Source organism: Pieris napi, chromosome 1, assembly GCF_905475465.1.
Source record: "Pieris napi chromosome 1, ilPieNapi1.2, whole genome shotgun sequence".
Classification (NCBI taxonomy): domain Eukaryota; kingdom Metazoa; phylum Arthropoda; class Insecta; order Lepidoptera; family Pieridae; genus Pieris; species Pieris napi.
Window position 1 is genome coordinate 480,758 of NC_062234.1, and position 18,622 is coordinate 499,379.

An 18,622-nucleotide genomic window follows, 5' to 3' on the forward strand; every position below is an offset into this window, starting at 1 on the left:
ATATGTATTTCTGTAATAATAATAAATGAATGTAGTAAATAAAACATGACATAATGCAGTTCACATATAATAAGCTCTCATAGGGAAATCCTATGCAAAACGTTACAAACAAGATTTGATAATAAATATTATGGTTGGTTTTTACACATAAACTAAGATTTGTACAATAAAACAAAATATGCATAAAAAAATAATGATTTGTCATTATAATATAAATTTGCCATAAAATTATAAACTGTTTAAATAACCTAAAAATATACAATTTACAATGTCTGCATTAGTTAAAACATAACTAATTTTCAAAGTGGTAAAATAATAATCACAATATTCATTCTCGTTTCTTTAGTAATATTAACTAAATAACCATCTTCAAATGCATTATAAATAATGAACTGGGCATTTCGCACGCCATGATTATCCACACCAATTACATCATATGTAATTATATTTTATTAAACCGGTAAGCTCAATCTTCATCTCCGACACCTGATTATAAAGACATTTAACACCGACACCACATCTAAAGATTATATAATTAATATGTACGTTGAAAACGGTCAAGCATTCGGAGGTTAAATGGCCAAACATGTATCACATACGGGACTTTGAAATTCCACACTTAGCTATCGGCTCAAGCGCAATAGCTAGGAGGAGAGGTCAGATCGGCCAACAAATCCAGTTCATCTTCGGTGAGTCGTTCCCTGTGCTTCGGCCAGTCGTCTTGGTGAGTCCGCTTGAAGTCCGCGAGGGCGGTTCGTATCGTGGCCGGTATGGGGTCCGGGGCGTTGGTGTGCTTCGCCAACTCCGTCAGGACGTCCCCCAATCTCGGCCCGAGGCCGTAAGGCCGGGAAGACATGTAGGCGCAGAGACCCAGGACTCCGCAATGCCTCTCGCCCGCCTCTTTGGATCGGGCGCTCCGGATTAAGGACTGGAGAGTTCTATCTTCGTCGGGTAAAGCTCGGCAGTGCATTAAGCCCGTCAACACTTTGGCGGCGGATTGTCGGACCTGGAACACGTATTGGGATTTATTTAACGAATACAAATTGTGGCAAATACGGTCGTATAATATATATAGAAGTACACCGACCTCAACTCTAGTATCTCTCATGAGCTTCAGAGCGAAGGCCTCGGCTCGCACGGCCCTCTCTGGCCGGTCGCACAGCATCGGAAGACCGTAGAACAGCAGCGGGATGGCGAAGTCCAGACAGGCCAGACGGGCCCACCAGGACCGACCGTTCGCCAGCTCCTCCAAAACGTTCAAGATGCGGTCGAAGGTCTCTCCTCGGTAGTGAACCTGGGCGAGGGCCGCCAGGAAGCCCCCGGCCGCCCGAGGGAGCTCCTCGTGAGGCCGGGTGGAACCTCTGGAGGCCAAAGCGCAGGCTAGAGGCACCAGTTTGAAATGTGTCTCCAAGTTTGTGTTGACACCGCGAATCACTATGCCCATGCAACCGCTCAGAACTGGAAAAATATATCAGAAAAACAATTAAAACAAATTTTGTTGCTAAACATAAGAAATAAGGAGGGCAAAATTGATGTGAGTGATTGTATTATACCTGTGGTTAAAAGATTGACAGCTCTCTCGTGAGGCGCGTGCGTAGCCGCCACGGCTTCTCCTGTAAAGTGCAAGGCAGCCTGAAGTCGCTCCGGTAACTCTGTCTCGAGAGGACATTCCTCGTCCATCTCCCTCAGCTGCAGTTCAGTTTCCGAGCCACTAGGTGGAGCTGTCTGAAATATTTCAATAAATCAATAATATACTCAAAAGCAAGTGTTCGGATTTCATTTGAACATTGACCAACTGCTGACACGGCTCACGGGTCTGTTCTTTTCGTTACTTTAATATATTGTTTAAGATATTGTTTTATAACAATAAATTAGAATTGAATATTCCTCTGTCTTATTCATTTCTCGCTTCCTCTCAAAGTGGCGAAGAAGCTTTTACAAAATCCCACCACCTTTCCGTAAGGGTCGGTCTGTTACCTAAGGTCTCTCGGTGCAGATTTCCAGTACTTATTAATATATTCACTATTTATGTGTTAGGGTTCATCCGGCTTACGGATCCGTAGGGTTCCTCGGTCTCTCAGCTACGTCATAATCTTCTTGTTCTGCGATGGGCAATAACCTTGTATGGAATGAAGTAAAGTAGCAAGTATTGCTACAGAAAAGAGACAGCAGAACGAGAAGGAGAGCGCTCTAGGACGAATTCTAGGGTTAGAAGACGCGGAGTAAATAGGAGAAGATACGCCCACCTCCTACCACCTATGTAGTGCATACTGCACCGGAAGTTTCGAGCGTAACAATTACTCCGTTAAGGCCCCGGTAGAATGCGAGAGAGGTTAGTGGGTGTCGCTGACCCGGTCTCTGAATAGCAAAGATTCTGGAGTGGGTCTCGACCCACATACCCATGCAACGGGGTAAACGATTCCCATTTCCAACTCTGATATATATAAAAATAGAGATCTTTAAGGTTCCTAGGCCCTTTCACACTACATAAACTATACGGTACAAATATCTCTTTTTATAATTCTTTATAAAAATAAAATTAGAAAAGCACCTGCGGGTCAGTATGTGCGTGTGTCCGGTCCCTGTGAGCGTGCAGCAAAGGCCTGAACTGCTGCATCATGTCGAAACCTGTCTTCGGAGCCACCTGGGAGCTGCTGCACGGCGTCGATATTGAAGCTACTGATTTAATTACTGCAAAGAAAAGAATAACGAAATTTTGACTGTTTCTTAAGTTAATAAAGAATATAACAAGTTGCTATAGTAAACCCTTTTCTACAGTTAATTATAATATTGGTACTGACCAATGTCTCCCTTCTCGTCGTACAAAGCAGCCAATCGAGGCTGGACGGAGTCCAAGAAGCGCTGAAGACTCGGCGCAAAACAAATCTCTCCACCCGGGAACATTACTTCCAAGTTGAATATCATCATCAAGACACTGAAGCAATAATACAATGTCAACAATTTTTAGAGGTTCTAGATGAGTATAGAACCTATAGAAATTGTTAAAAATTCTAATGAAACATTCATGATTTGGAGAACCCGCCAAAACACTTCTCGAAACAAAATGGCGTCGCCCGGCTCCTGTGACGTACCATGATCGTAAACACGGTAATAAAAGTCAAGTTTTTTACGTGTCATTCTTAAATTACACAAATACACATATGTATATATTGTTACGATAGTCTTTCTTCACTGCTCTACCAAAAGACCCGGAGCTTCTTTGGACATAAAGCACGCAAAGGTCCCGATACCTTAAGCTTTTGGTGACTGGTAGAGAGAGAGGAAGAAAGAGAGAGACAATTTATTGTTGATTCCGTCAAATAGCCTATTGAGACTAGGAGATGTTCTTTAGGGCAATGAGATTTAAAAACTCTTTAATTTTTCAATTAAATAACGATTTCATCGCTTTTGGGCGCTTTCTCAACTACAATTTATTATTGAAGAAGATTTAATGGCGTCAAAATACATAGGCCTATAGAAGATATAAACGTAAAATAACATTATATATTTTTTTTATATTTTACCTTCCGACAGTGGCTCGTACGTTTTCATAAGGGTGTTGTATGAAGTTGGCGGCTTCCAGTCGTTCCAGAAGTTCAGCGGCCAATGGAGCGGCGCGCCACGACAGCGCTGCCAACACGCCCTGTGAGTTAGAACGTTTCTTAAAGGCAATCCATAATTAACTGTACAACTCCCGTAGGAAACTTTTGAAGAAAACTATATCTAAATATGTCTTACACTAAGACTACGTACGCACGCAGGCATGACAGAAATATATTGCAGAAACGGGAAATATCCTTTTAAGAGGATACGAGACGAAACACAAAATAATAATAAAAAAAGAATAATAACAAAAATTATGCAAAGAAAACAAAAGGAATAAGGTACATTTTAAGTGAGTAATGTGTGTGTGTTGCAGTTGTAACTGGCCCTGACTCAGCATTATGCTCAGGAGCAGACGTGTTCCACAGCGCTTGTCATTCTGCCAGAGACCAGTATAGTAAGTTTTTTAATAACGACTTTTTCCTATTCTCAGACCTCAAGAGAATGCTCGCTGGAGAGAAATTCTGCGCTGACGAAGAGGTAAAACCTAATCTGAAGCCTATATTGAGGTTAAAGACAAATCTAAAATACTAAATAATATGATGACCGCTGTCGCTCTCGAAGGCTTTTCTGTTACGACCTTTTCAGCCCAACATAAAGCGACCTATTCGCTAAATAAATTCATTACCAAGTATTGATTAAATATATATTTTGTTGTCTTACTTGAAAAACATAGAGCCTAGCGCTGGCCACGAAAGAGGTCTCCTGGTCGGGCGCGGCCTCGGCCGAAGGCGGCGGCGAGCACAGCTGCAGCAGTCGATCGAGGACCTCGGCGTTTCGCACGGGGTCCATCTTGTCCGCGGCCGTGGCCATCGCCGTGCCCCAGTCCTCTTGGGTCTCCGGGATCACTGCCGTTAGACCTACCGTAAGAGAAATACAAACAAATATTGCATTAGTCAAAAGTTAATAGTAAAAAAATCATTTATTCATATAGGTAACAATGTACACTTATGAACGTCAAAATAGAAATATTAAACGCTTTTAATTTGATTTACTGTCAGTACTCAAATCAAGGGCGTAGAAAGGAAGAGAAGAACTGGCAATAAACACTCCGCCACTCTTTTTAATTGCCAAGTTTTTGTTTTACACAACGTTTGTAAGGAGCTGCAACCGTTACACCATGTTCCACACGACATCGTTTTTTATTAAAAAAGGATTTTTTTTCTGAAATAAGGGGCTCAACTGATGTTAAGTGATACCGCTGCCCATGGTCACATTGCCAGAAGGCGCGGCGTATTTAATGTAATATAAAATATCATGTTTGTGTACGATAGCGCAATAAATAAATATTGTATTCTACCACACAAATGATAGTACTTTTATACTGATAATTAAAGCAATTCGTGCAAAATTATTCCCTAACCATTCCAAAATATCAAAATGCACAACGTTAATATTCAAGTTTTCACTTCTGCCGGCACTCCCGGTGCAAGACGTAGTTTTTTTAAAATTATAAATGCACGCTTTTTAAGAATTTTATGCGCAAGCAATTACCGTTAGTAACAATCTTCATGGCGTCCCTCTGCAAGGCTATCGCGTCCTCCCGCCTCCAGTACCTCGGAGCCCGCAGCGCTGCACAGGCCACTTCAGCCGCGAAACGCTGTTTGGACTCTTCGGACTTACTCGCGCACTCTATGGCCTCGTCGATGAAGCGCCTCGTTACACGACGCCCGAAATGCGCGAACAGGAACTATACAATGCAAAAACATATTTATAAAATAAAATGTCAGAATTATTCGTAATCTTTAAGTGAACATAACTCGGACTCACCCGAAACATGGCAGAACGCATCCCGAGGAACTTGTCTTTGCCCTTTTTCTCTTCAGTCGTAAAGAATTTGACCAATTTCGTGGCATTCTCTTCGTCGGTGAAGAACTCGTAAATGTAACGTTCTCCTTCTTCCATATCTTCCGGTTTTTTGTCCCAGGCATAGTTCTGTTGGCTAATCGGAGCTGCCACCTATAAAACCCTTATACTTCATACGGTAGAACTTTTAATATATTATATTGTTGGTATTAACTATACAGGTTGGAATAAAAAAAAACAAAACTGCATTTAAACTTATTTTAAATTCTTGCCATACCGGGAATCGACCCGGCTAAAACAATATTCTGTATGGCATAAAGTGATTAAATTCTCAAAATCAAATCCTTACATCTAATGAAATGACAAAAAACTGTCAACTCTAAGTAAGCATAGCAGTGGAAGTGAATCATTTCCGTTTGGTTCGTGAACTTTTTTCAGTCTAAATGACTAAAATGGCTGTCTTTATCCGAAAAATCAATGCTTATCTTAGAGTTTTGTTTAAAATAGTTCTACAAGTGATCCGTACATAAAAACAGGGGTAATAAAAAGTTATAGATTAACATATAATTATTCAAGAAAATTAGGCTTAAAAATGTGTACATAATAGTTTTGCATACCTCAATGTTCTTAGGCCACGAATAATAGCCGTAAGTATAATTCCTCAGCCAGGGCTTGTCCCATTCCTCATCTGTCGTTATTACCCTGTCCTTTGACCAGACCGCCCATTCCAAGTCTTTTCTATATCCTAAATAAAAAAATTAATTCAAATATTATCAAATGCTGTCCCATAGATTTTTTGAGTAAGCAAATGCTAAATCGAAATTTCATCATATAAATAATGTTGTACTGAATAACACAGGCCGACATGATTTTTGGTGTTTTGAATTTGATAAGTGTCCTTAGCCAATCCGGGTACGCTGATTCTGAATATAAATTGGTTGGTTTCAGCCCATCACGTCAGGATTTTTCACATCGTGAAAAAGAGTTCGCGGAATATTTATTTCAGGGTTCACTGGTGTAATAAGATTCCTGAAGTAGTCATGAAACTGGGTGCTGACAATTACGATTCCACATCATGGAGGTTCATTAAATTAGAAACTCTTTTTTATGAATCAAAAAATATAGGCCTGTGTAACTGAAAATACTAGAAATTGGTCTAACCACAATGAATATCCCAAGAACATAGTTAAATTAACATAAGTTTAGAAGCATAGTGTACCTGGCATATGTGTTTCTGGTTTCCGAACGCCGGCCACCTCGTAAGGGTCAACTTTGATCTTATTCAGTTTCCTCTTCCGCTGTTTGAGAGCGAAGAAGACTAGTCTCTGGGCCAATCTTCGCACGACGAAGTTTTCGTGCAGCAAACACTTGGTGAAAAGACGGACTGCCCTCGGCGGGTATTGGGTTTGAAGCGATGCGCAGAAAATAAGCATCTGCATCGCGAGCTCCTGACGCCACCATTGGCTACATTCACAATTTTAACGTTATCTTAAGAAATGCTATTTAAAAAATTGTGTTACAGCTTTAATTTGATCTAGTATTTATTTTTACAATCCTACTTTGCTATACGTCATTTACTGCATTCACAAAATATCAAGTGACTGGTTGCGGAACGCCACGGCAGTTCTCTCACCGCACACTCTTAATATTTAAAACATTCATTAATTGATATAAACGTGAATTACATGAAGTACAAAATCATTATTATAGTATGTTGATAAAAAATGCACCGTGCTCTTTAAACACAATATGACAGAAAGAGATAGTTAAAATTGTGCAATTTGATTTTTTACGATAAATGATCATACTGAAATCACTGGAATTCATTCGCATATATATTGGAGTCTCAAGATATATGCGATAAAATAATATTTTAATATACAGTCGAATCTCCAGAGATAAATCTTTTTTTGAGTGAGCGACTTCTACCATTGTCTAAAGAAATTTAAAAATAATTTATCGACATGAAACTACCACCATTCGATGCGAAATTTTTCCTAGATGGTTTATGGCTATTTATTTATTAAATTCCAACATTCCTTCATTTTTTTATTGCTATTTTACTTATATGAAAATTTATCCATACGGACTTCACCGCGGAAACATTCGGGGAGGCTTCCTAGAACCTCTAAACGTCAACATCTGTTAAAAACTCGATTTTCGAAATATTTCAATTTTCTTAGCGGGAAGTTAAAAAGAAGAATAATAAAAATATGAAAAAAAAATAAAATAATGAAACATAAAATTTATTTTAATTCGTCCAGCAAAGCGGGCGCGAAACGGCTAGTATTTTGATATAGTGAGTAAGAAAGCCCGGAACTCCAATTACCCCTTGTTGGCGAGCAAGATACTATTCCTAGTATTTTTCAAGGAACCGAAATTTTTTTTTATCAACTGAAAATTATCTACATCTTCATAACATGGGATTAAATAAGCGGGAGGACTTTGACTTAATTTCGCAGTAGTAACAATTTCTTTTTTCTTAAAAATATTTGTTTAATATATAATTTCAGTCTTTTTTTATCTATTGTTTTTAATAGACTTAAGTATGTTTTATGTTTCCTATATTTTGTTTATCTGTCTCTTTGTCTAAGCGTTTTCTTCTATAATGTAGATTACTTATAAATAAATACTATATGAAAATAAACTCACACACTGGACTCCGCTATATCAACCAATTCATTGATGAGTTCCAAATAAAGTTGCTCAACGCTATCCGACGTCGCCATTTCTACTTCTTGAGATTTCGCAAGTTGTTGAACGAATGTTGGGTCGTTTAGTTCATCCTCCGTTAAGAGTCGCTTAGCGGCCTCAACCGACCCATCCGTTATCGTTAATCGAGTGTTTATCGTCGGGAATGAACGGAATAAAACATCTATAAATGCACGTTCTAATCTGAAAAAATAAATAAAAAATTAATACATAATATATTAGTAGGCGATATGTTGCAAAGAAGGTGTCTAAAAGAATAAAATAAAAATGTCATGAGGCTAGAGTAAAGTAACTTGTAAATAAAGAATTCATCAAAACAACCATAAATAAAATGATTTAAAAATCACGTGACACAACGGTCATAAGTCAGTCGAATCGACGATGCTTCAATCATGGCTTTTAATTTCGTTGGAGACTGTTTTTGAAACGAAATATAATATATGTGTATCTGTGAATTTAAAAATGACAATTAACACGTCAAACTTGACGTTTATTAACGTGTTTACAAGCATGGTACGTCACAGCGATCGATGCGACGCCATCTTGCCTAGAGAAGTGTTTTGCTGGGTTCTCGATATTAATTTGAAATTTTAACTTTTTGTATAGGTCACTAATAAATAATCAGAAAAGGTTTTTAAAACTTGTCAATGGGACTAAGGGAGGCAAAGGAGATAAATAAATTTATATTACCTATGAATACTAAGTTTCTCACTGAGGGGCGCTTTCAAAATTGCGGGCCACACCACTCGTATAACAGCCCAGTCCTGTTTGGCCAAAAGAGGTGCCATTTTTGGTCCCAAAAGGATATAAAGCGCCCCCTTGTGACGGGCGTGGCCTTCGTCATCATTACCAATGGAGCCAAGCAATTCCACGAGCTTGGGTATTAAGGCGCGGTAGGAATAGGGATAGTTTGTAAGCATTTTGTATAGACACACCTGGGCTTGACGACGAATCTGAAGAGGAATTGTTAAGTTAACAATTGTAAGAGTAAGTTCAGTGGTTGTTAATCTCGTTGTCGTAAAACTATTGTTACCAAGTCGGGTTGACAAGTTTTCAGTAAGCTGAAATATGATTCACATCTATCACATACTAGAAAATCGGAATTTACATAAAGTTACACTCTTTTTAGGCTGTTTCAGAGCAATTGTAGTTGTATGGTACAGTTTTCAGGACTAGTTATATCCCTTTGACAAAGGAATATTCCTCAGTAAACTTTCTAGATGTGAGACAAGGACGGTTGATACGCGAAAGAGAGGGAAGAATTTGGAGGAGGCTAAGTACTAATAATTTTTTTTTTTTTTTCAAATTCGATTTTCTACGTAGACAGCAACTCACCGTAGTATAACTGTTGATGGACAGATCGTATAGAGCGTTGAGTCCTTGGAGAACTGACGGAGTGATCCCGGCATCGCAGCTCAAATCAAGCCTCGACTCTTCTTGTAGTCTCACCGCGTCGGCTAAAACCATTCGAAGTCTCGCGGCCCCCATGTCGTCACATTTACCCCCCACCCCACCTTTGCCGTCGAACGCGCGTTCTAACACACCATACGAACGCAATTTCGTCTCTAACGTAGACCCACCGCGGATGTTCTTCGTAAGAATCACGCGTTCCCATACCTAATTGGATTTTATTCAAATATTGAATTTAATTCTGATAGCACGGCCTTAAAAAATAATATGTTATTTTACTAATATTACTCTATCAAACTATTATAATAAGTCTAGGTATGAGCAGTGTTGTGGCTAGTGGTTTCAGCGTGCGACTCTCATCCTTGAGTTCGTAGGTTCGATTCCCAGTTATGCACCAATTCACTTTCTGTCTATGTGCGCATTTACATTCGCATGAACGGTGAAAGAAATCATCGTAAATAAACCGGTGCCTTATACCCAAAACGTTGACGGTGTGTGTCAGGCACAGGAGGCTGATCACCTACTTGCCTATTAGATTGACAAATGAAAATGATACAGATACAAAAATCTGAGGCCCAAACCTAAAAATGTTTTAGAGCCACTGATTTATTTTTTAAAATAAGACTGAGAATATTTTATTTCCGTATTTTTTTTATAAACTAACAAACAAAAAATATTTGTTTTATCACACAGAAAAGCTTTTACATCTCGAAATTACATAATTGCCATTATAATAGAGGCAGAACAGACGCCGCTGTCGTTATCGAAGAAAGGAAAGTTGTATGTTATATGTGGTTGTATGGCTGATTCTTTGAACTTTTATACTGTCTCTGATTAAAAAGTTCTTGTATCCAAGTGCGCAACTGGACTAAGCAATAAAAAATTCCCCTTAGTTCAATACAAGTAATATGTTCTAGCAGCTAGGCCAATTTCCCTCCTTGCCGTAGTATTATGTACCTGCAAGAGAATGTCTAAGCCGCGTGGATCCTCCGTCTTCTCGGTCAGCATCTTCGCCTGAACCTTCAGGAGAAGGTGAGTCATTGCCACCCTCATATTCTCTCCGTCCAAGAACACCTGGTGCTTCACTCCATTCATAAATGGTATATTTGTGGCTGGCACCTCGGACTCCACACTGATAAAGTAATGTAGAGATATTAAACTAAATTATTAGAAATCTTTGTTTTAAATTTATTTTATTTATTACTTAAGATGTCATGTGGAACATGGTGTAATGGTTGCAGCTCCTTACAAACGTTGTGTAAAAAAAATTCTTGGCAATTAAAAAGAGTGGCGGAGAGTTTATTGCCAGTTATTCTCTTCCGTTCTACGTCCTTGATTTGAGAACTGGCAGTAAATGTAAAATTAGAACCATTTGATGTATATTTCTTTTGTGTACATTGTGTTACCGATATGAATTAATGATTTTTGACTTTTAAACCGCCTTTAAGTATCTGTCAACAACACCCTTATATCCCCTTCAAATATGCGTGGACACCCTATTTCAAGAACTACTAAACCGATTTTAATCAAAATCAGACAGTTTTAACAGGTAAATTCATAATTGAAAGCCCTATGAGACCATCACACTTAACTATTATCCAATTTCAACAATTTCACGTACACGCAAATCAAACAGTTTAAGTCCATTAAGATGTTAAACAGTTGTTTTGCAACCGTTTAAGGTAACGATGGTTTAACAGGATACATCAAGGCCATAAACGTTTCTTGATTCTCTATCTCTACGCAGAGACATTGCGTCTCTATGCGTTTTCTACAAAGTGTACTATGGTGAGCGTTCTGAAGAATTGTTTGGGTTGATCCCTCCTGCCTCGTTTCAACACCGTACGAGCCGTAGCAAAATTTCATCGACATCACCTTGATGGCTGGAAGTCTTCCACAGTCCGTTTCACAAGGCACTTTTTTTCGAACTAGAAAACTGTGGAATCGACTCCCGGTGGGGGTCTTCCCAGAGAGATACGACCTCCAACTATTCAAAGTAAGAGTGTACTCCTTCCTCAAAGGCCGGCAATGCACCCACTAAAAATGGGTGTCCATGGGCGATGATTGCCCGGAGGCTCGGGACGCCCAAAAAGGGCAGACCCTATGCTATATTAAAAAAAGAGTTTTACTTACACTAAAACCGGTTCTTCATTGGGAGGCGGTAAGAACTTTGAACAAGAAAATGCCGAGTTAATAATGTTCAGACTTCTGAGCCTCCTCTCGCGGCACATCGGGCGTTCGTCACCCAGCCACTGCTGCAGCCTCCCCACTTCCGACTTAACATATCTATCTATCAACATCTGGGCACACGCCGCCTCCTCCGCGCTGGGGACGTGCCATTGAAATTTGACATCATTAAGCGAGCAACCGTTTCCCCACTCCCTGATAGGCAACCATTTCTCTGGAGCGGCTCCGTAATCCTTCGTCGAACATTTCCATTCCTTCAGATCGATCGCCGACAGGCAAGACAGAATGTTACCCAACGCGTCGCAGGCCGGGGTCAACGCGTAAGTGGCGTGTAATTTCAACGCCCTGTCCAGAACTGGCAATATTTGGTCCATGTATTTCAGCAGAACTGTGCCGTCACACGAGACCACTTCCGAAAAAAGAACGAGCCGGTAGACGAGTTCGCGAGGCGGATTCTCATCGTGCAAGGCTTCGTCGCTGGCCAGAAGCTCTCGTAAGTCTAGACAGAGGGGCGGAAGGAAAGCGGCTAGCGTTGCTTCGGGATTGATACGCGCGAACACCTTCAAAAGCGCGCCGATCATGCTGCCGGACACGTTTGTTTCGTACGTCGTCTCGGTGGCGAAGGCTTTAAACTTCCTCAAGGCTTCCTTGAAAATTTTGGGCGAACACTGCGTCAAAACTGAACACACCGCGCAGGAAATACCCGTTTCCATAGCCATATCCGTCCTGCTCTTCATACTATCGGAATCTTTCGACTCCAACCTGACGTGTTCCTGAACGCTCGACTCGATGAAAGCGAAGAGCTTGTCCAGCAGCACCAATATAAAATCTTCGAACTGAGCTGTCAGTTCACAGGTCATCAGCTCCTCCTCGGTCATGTCCGGCCAGTGCTCGTGCGCGGAACTACAGTCGATGTAGGTGACCATGCAGCTGAACATCAGGATGAAGTGTAGGGTGACAATAGTCTTTTTAAAGTCGTTGGGATCGAGGCCCGGCAGGACGGCCATCAGTAGAGGTACGACGTGCGTCGGCCCCTCGGGGTAGTCTGCGTCTGCGCCGCGAAGCATAGGCCTGGCGACGGCTGCGACCGCAGACATGGCGGCGGTCACTCTGTGAGGCTCCGTCAGCGACGTCAACGAGGTTCTAAGTTTCTCGATGAGAGGCGGTATTACTATGGCCGGTCTAAGGGTCGCCAGATTCTGCAAAGCTACAGAGATGTCGAGAGACCCGCTGCGACTGTAAACGGCCTGGAAAGTCGGTTCCAGAACGATCGTCACGAACTCTGTGATATCTTCGTCGCGCAATTTGTACCCTTCGGGAGTTTTGTTCCCCCAGGAGTTTAGGAATTTCTTTTCACGCTCGAACCGGACCCTTTAAACAATAAAATGATTTATAAACACCGCTCCCATCACTGATGGAGAAATAAAAACAAATGTCAAAAATTGTCGGTGTTAGGATGAAAAATTTTAAACCAGATTACCCAAGCAGAGTACCAGATTTCGCAGGGCCCCCGGACCAAAAAATTGCCCTTTTACCTATAGAGGAATTCTCCTGCCAGTTTTTTAAGAAGATCTCTCAGTTTAAAAGACCACCGGCCGGCGTTGGCGCTGTGGAGATAACTTTCGACCCCCGCTAAGAACGACTTCAATTGTTTTAGAACCACTCCATCGGGATTAATCGTCCATACGATCCATTTTGCGACATGTTTCACATCTAGAAATTGACACAATCTTTAATATTTAGTTATCTTATTTGAAATGAACCGGTGGTGAACATTTTTCAAGCAGTTTCGAGTTATGCTAAAATATTAGACACAAACATTATTAATCGCAAAGGCCCGTGTCGAAACGTGTTTATGTGTGTGTAACTGTGAATTTAATACGGTAGGATACCTCGAAACTGCTTGTGTAAAACTCACCATCCAGGTTTATATTTAATAGATTAAGGACAAACGAGGGAACTTTTATGCAACGCATAGCTTCAGCGAGTGGAACTTTGCACACTGGAAATGAAATGAATGTTAGTCCGTCACCTTGTATGGGTACAACGAGATATATTAATCAAATAGCATGCTTTGTAACAAAAAAAGTACACGAAATCGTACAAGTATCAATGAAAAATATGAAGAAGTTTTCAGAATGGATTATCAAAGAAATTTGATGTAATGAATGCATCATTATAGAAGTACTAGACAAAGTGTGACAAATGGATATAAACGTACAATATGTATGAGTTTGTTATGAGTGCCATATTCCATAATTCAGAACCAATTTTAGTTAAAGCATTATACGCAGTCCGTTAAAAATATAAAAATATTATATCAACGTATTAAATCACAAAATAATCTCACCCAAAGACGCGTGGCGGAAGTGCTGCATGTCATTATACGAGACGGGTAAGTTTAGAGTGTGGAGGAACCTCATAAAAATCTTGGGCACGTATGGTGTCCAATCTACTGCGCCAGGATTATTTTTCGCCAAGTTTGCGAACAGTATGAATATGCCCTAAAATATATTACCATTTTATCAACTACAACCGGAACAATGTGTTAGTCGATTAAATTTAAATTTGGCGCCTTCAGAAATTATAGAATGCATCACTTGTTGTCTATGTCATATCTGATAACTATGATTTGCTCTGTGTACAAGTTTACTTCCTTTTTCGCCATTGTCTGGTTTACAATAAAATATAATTAACACAGTGATTAATAAAATACTCGTTTCATATAACACAATGTCGTATTTGGAAGCGATCAGTGGTAATCAGATTGACAAGTAAAACGGTTGCGATTTATTGGTCACCGCTTTAGTACAAACTCGAAAAAACTGTGTTAATTATCTAATATATAAAATTCTCGTGATACAATGTTCGTTCCCATACTCCTCCGAAACTGCTCGACCGATTCTTATGAAAATTTTTATGCATATTCAGTAAGTCTGAGAATTTTTTCATTCCAGAAAACCGTACGGTCTCTGGGGTACCATAGCAAAATGTTCCATGTTGGTATGTACTATAAAGGTAGGCTAAGTAAAATCAGATTAAGGAGAAACGAAGTTCGCGGGGACAGCTAGTTATAATATAAAAATCTTTTATATGATAATCTGGAAGGAGGAGGCGGGTTAGCGTATACACAACTTACGGGATCCCCACTTTGTGTGTTATGGCAAGTGTCGTATATTGTCATTAGCTCATTGAACCATAGTTCGTGTCCTTGAGCTGCATTTTCTGGAGGAAGGCCCACGGGCAAGAATATGTACGACTCATTAGTTTCGGCATCGGTTCCCCATGGCATCACACTGGGCAGTATCATCTCTAGTATTTCTTTCGTTGCCGATACTTCAAAATAACTGAAATTATGGAATTGTACTTAAGAAGCTATGTGGTACATCCATATCATAAATAACTATCAATTTACTGAACTGATGTTAAGTGATACTGCCACCCCTGGACACAATGCCTTAGGCCTCGCGAGTGCGTTGCCGGCCTTATAAAATATCAGTTAAATAAATAAAAAATATTTATCACTTACGGTTTAGCACAGCGCACCACAGACATGTAAGTAGAGCCTAAAGATCTGAAAACATAAGTTATACGTATTCGACCATTCGTAATAATGACAAAATGAATCCTCATGCAACCGTTGACAGTATATTAATGAAATGTACATACAGAATGTCTCAATGAAATTATGTTAAATCTATTGATCGAAACTGGATATGCGTAACAAGTAGCAATGCACATTCCGCTGAAACAGGTCTCGCTATGGTGACCCCTATAACAATAAAGAAATAGGAACAGAAAGCAGAAAACTGCTTTATATATACAATTTACATAGCTTGCTATCTAAATTTTATATAAATCATGGAATAAGTGATACCTACTGTATCTTATATTCCATAATAAATATATTTTATGTTTTTATTTTGTTATGTTTTACAGTTAGCGAGAGACAATATATGTAGTATATTCTCGTTACTACTGATAAATTATTTTTATTTACACAGAATAATTGACGAAAGTAAATATTTTTAACCCAAGAACATAAAAAAAAACATTTAAATAATCAAGAACGTGTAACTCATACATCTAGAATTCGACTTATCATTAATAATTAAATTTTTCATTTACTGTGTAAAAATCACGTTCCATTTCGCATAATATTTACATTTTAAATTCGCCTGCATACTATTTGTACAATGAACATGGATGAATGACAACCTAAACCCACTGCCACCTGAAGCTCCAATAGTAGGAGAGTTGAGATTCTTTTGAGAAGCCACTTGAGGCACATTGTTAAATATAGAATACTCAGACAAAATTAAAAAGAGATGAAAATTGTAATTAGTTGGTTTTGATTAAACAAATATTTTTACGAGTTCATAAGCTTGGACCACCGCATTGCGCACAAAGATTAAAAAATAATTGAATTGTAAAACTCCTATTAAAGTTTGTAAAAAAATTAACTGGTCAGTGGCTCTGTAATGTTCCTTATATACAAAGTATTAGAGAAGACGAAGTAACAGAAATTGAAAGAAAACATATCTACTCTTGATTTTGTATTCAAATATTACGACTACAGTGCGTCAAATAGCCTCTGAAAATGGGTACCAACTCTCGGACCATAAATATATTACGTGGGGCATTCGTCGGCCGGTGGGGCAAACCCAAATAAACCAAGGATGTCGTCTAAACCGTTTCCCGATATGATCTTTCGTACCATATCGAGCATAGAAGTCTCTTGGTTGCCAGATCGTTTGGGCCTGAACAGAATTGGACTTGTTATAAATATCTTTTTTAAATTTCTCCTACCCTTTAATGGGTCAAAAGCTACTGATGTTAAGTGACGATCATTGTCCATGGACACTATGAAGCAAGTTTCATAGGTAGTGATATGATGTGGTACAGCCTATTATACTAAAAAAAAAATTGGTTGGAAGAGTTTAATAATCAAATTTTTACTACTATATATGTGAGGAGAAACAAAGTAGGTTTAATTAAATAATAAGTGTAACATTATCTATACATACGAGATATAATGGAACATTCCAATGTTTGTTGAGTTCTTATCAAATAACTTTTTTCCCAAATCATAAAGTGGACGCCATGGCAACACCAACTCTTCTGGTGAAATCAAGTGTTTTTTTCTATAAAACAAACATTAATCTTAATCCATTATTCTTTGTCACATTTATAATCCTAAATGACTCAAAAATTCATTGTTAACTTACTTTGTAAGCATGACAAATAGTGTAGCAAATTTCTGCACTTTACATGGTTCCAAGTCAGGAATCAGTACCAATTCATATGCTAGTTTGATGAAAGCTATGTGGTCTTCTTTTCCAAACTTCAGCCCATATATTCTAATGTACCTAAGTAAATAAGCAGTTTCATCAGCAGTCTACATTACAGTAAAACAATTCAATATATGTAAGTTTATAATGGCCATATAAGTTATCAATATAATGAAATTTAGTAAAGACCTTGATTTATTTTTAAAAACGATAAGACAGACATTTGGCAAACATCTTTCATAAATTAGAAACAGAAGTAATCATCTGTAGCAATGCACATCTGTAACTATTATGTATGTTTATGTTTGTTTGTTTAAATTGTTAAAATGTCTTGTAGATCATTAAATTGTTTGCCTACATAGCTATTTCAATAATAACTACTGTAAGTCTTAAAGGTTTTGTTACTTACAGTAGTTGTTGCACCATATATATTCCTTTTTTTTATTCAAAGTTTCCTTACTAAACATAATTAATAACACTATTACAATATTTCAGTTTGTACATGGATAATTTTTTAAATAAATAATTTAATAAAAAATATATACTTTTAACTGAAAGGGAACTGTACTGGAATAAGGTATCTGGGTAGCAATTTAATATAAACATATACTGTAATTTAGTCATTTTGTAATTAATTATCCAAAACACAACATTTTTTTAAAGATTTATATTATTGACTTGTTAATGTTTAATATGTGGATGTCATAAACATCCAGTTTTAAAAGGACAAGAGCAAAATTATTTTAAAACTATATTAATCCTCCCTTGAAAATTATCAGTTTAGTATTAGTTAATACACAAATATACTTGAAAACCAACTGAGGAAGTTCTGGGTTGGGGCCAGCTATTTTAAACATAGGATAGTGTGCCAAAGGTTAACTGTATTATACCCAAGTATAATTTATCATACAGTACATTTATAAGCTGTCTATGCTATGTTTATGAATCTATAAAATTATATATGTAAAATAATGTGTAAGGTTTTTTAGTTTAAACAAATATAACGATAAATCAAATTAAGAAGCTTCAAAATAATATTAAGGATAATTACTTTATTAATCTGGAAGACCATACAACACAAGCTGGTTTCATCTCCCGCAGTATAACAGACTTTGCAAAGTTCGTTTTGACCTGCGCAAAAAACTTGTTAGATTCTTCATCGAGCTCTTCGGAATACGGCAGTAGATGGTTGGTTAAAATCTCCTTTTGAGGGCGGAATCCCAGATTTTTCACCCTTTCATCCGTCAACAGTAACTGCTCAAATTCGTCGTCTTGCAACATTTTCGCGTGTTATTATTTTCTTGTAAAAAACAGGTGTTCTTGACACCTACGATCACGATACATGTATTTCGTAATGCAACTCCCACCGGCACAAATTATTTGAAATATCACTGAACTAATAAATATGATGAACATGAATAAATTGAATTTACACAAGTCATTGAGTAAGCATGAATTTTTACAAGATTTTACGTTTCATTTTACTTGATTTTTAAATTGACAATTTAAATTTTAATAATTATCAATCACAGATTACGTAGTGTCACTGTCATGGCATATTTTGATGTTTGAGTTTGCCGTTTGGTTAATGGAACATAGATAAGAATAGCATA

The 18,622-nt window shown here is 38.3% G+C and overlaps 1 protein-coding gene across 4 annotated transcripts; it reads right to left on the reverse strand.

The window, feature by feature from the left end:
- Positions 1-51: 51 nt before the first annotated feature.
- On the reverse strand, positions 52-18,556 carry LOC125053011 (proteasome activator complex subunit 4A-like). Of its 4 annotated transcripts, XM_047654211.1 has the most exons (25): positions 18,061-18,556; positions 16,947-17,087; positions 16,746-16,862; positions 16,353-16,478; positions 15,248-15,292; positions 14,858-15,065; positions 14,069-14,222; positions 13,637-13,720; positions 13,254-13,431; positions 11,665-13,089; positions 10,489-10,663; positions 9,457-9,738; positions 8,812-9,074; positions 8,062-8,304; positions 6,629-6,873; positions 6,027-6,154; positions 5,374-5,562; positions 5,098-5,293; positions 4,267-4,463; positions 3,525-3,643; positions 2,802-2,935; positions 2,552-2,691; positions 1,554-1,725; positions 1,088-1,458; positions 52-1,006 (listed from the first exon to the last, which is right to left on the reverse strand). In XM_047654211.1, exons 1-25 carry the CDS (start codon positions 18,288-18,290, stop codon positions 632-634), a joined length of 5,937 nt encoding a protein of 1,978 aa, XP_047510167.1. In that variant the 5' UTR covers positions 18,291-18,556; the 3' UTR covers positions 52-631. The 4 variants fall into 4 exon arrangements, with proteins under 4 accessions (XP_047510167.1, XP_047510324.1, XP_047510250.1 ...); XM_047654368.1 differs by lacking the exon at positions 16,353-16,478 and having other exon boundaries at positions 18,061-18,555; XM_047654294.1 differs by lacking the exon at positions 13,637-13,720 and having other exon boundaries at positions 18,061-18,555.
- Positions 18,557-18,622: the final 66 nt, after the last annotated feature.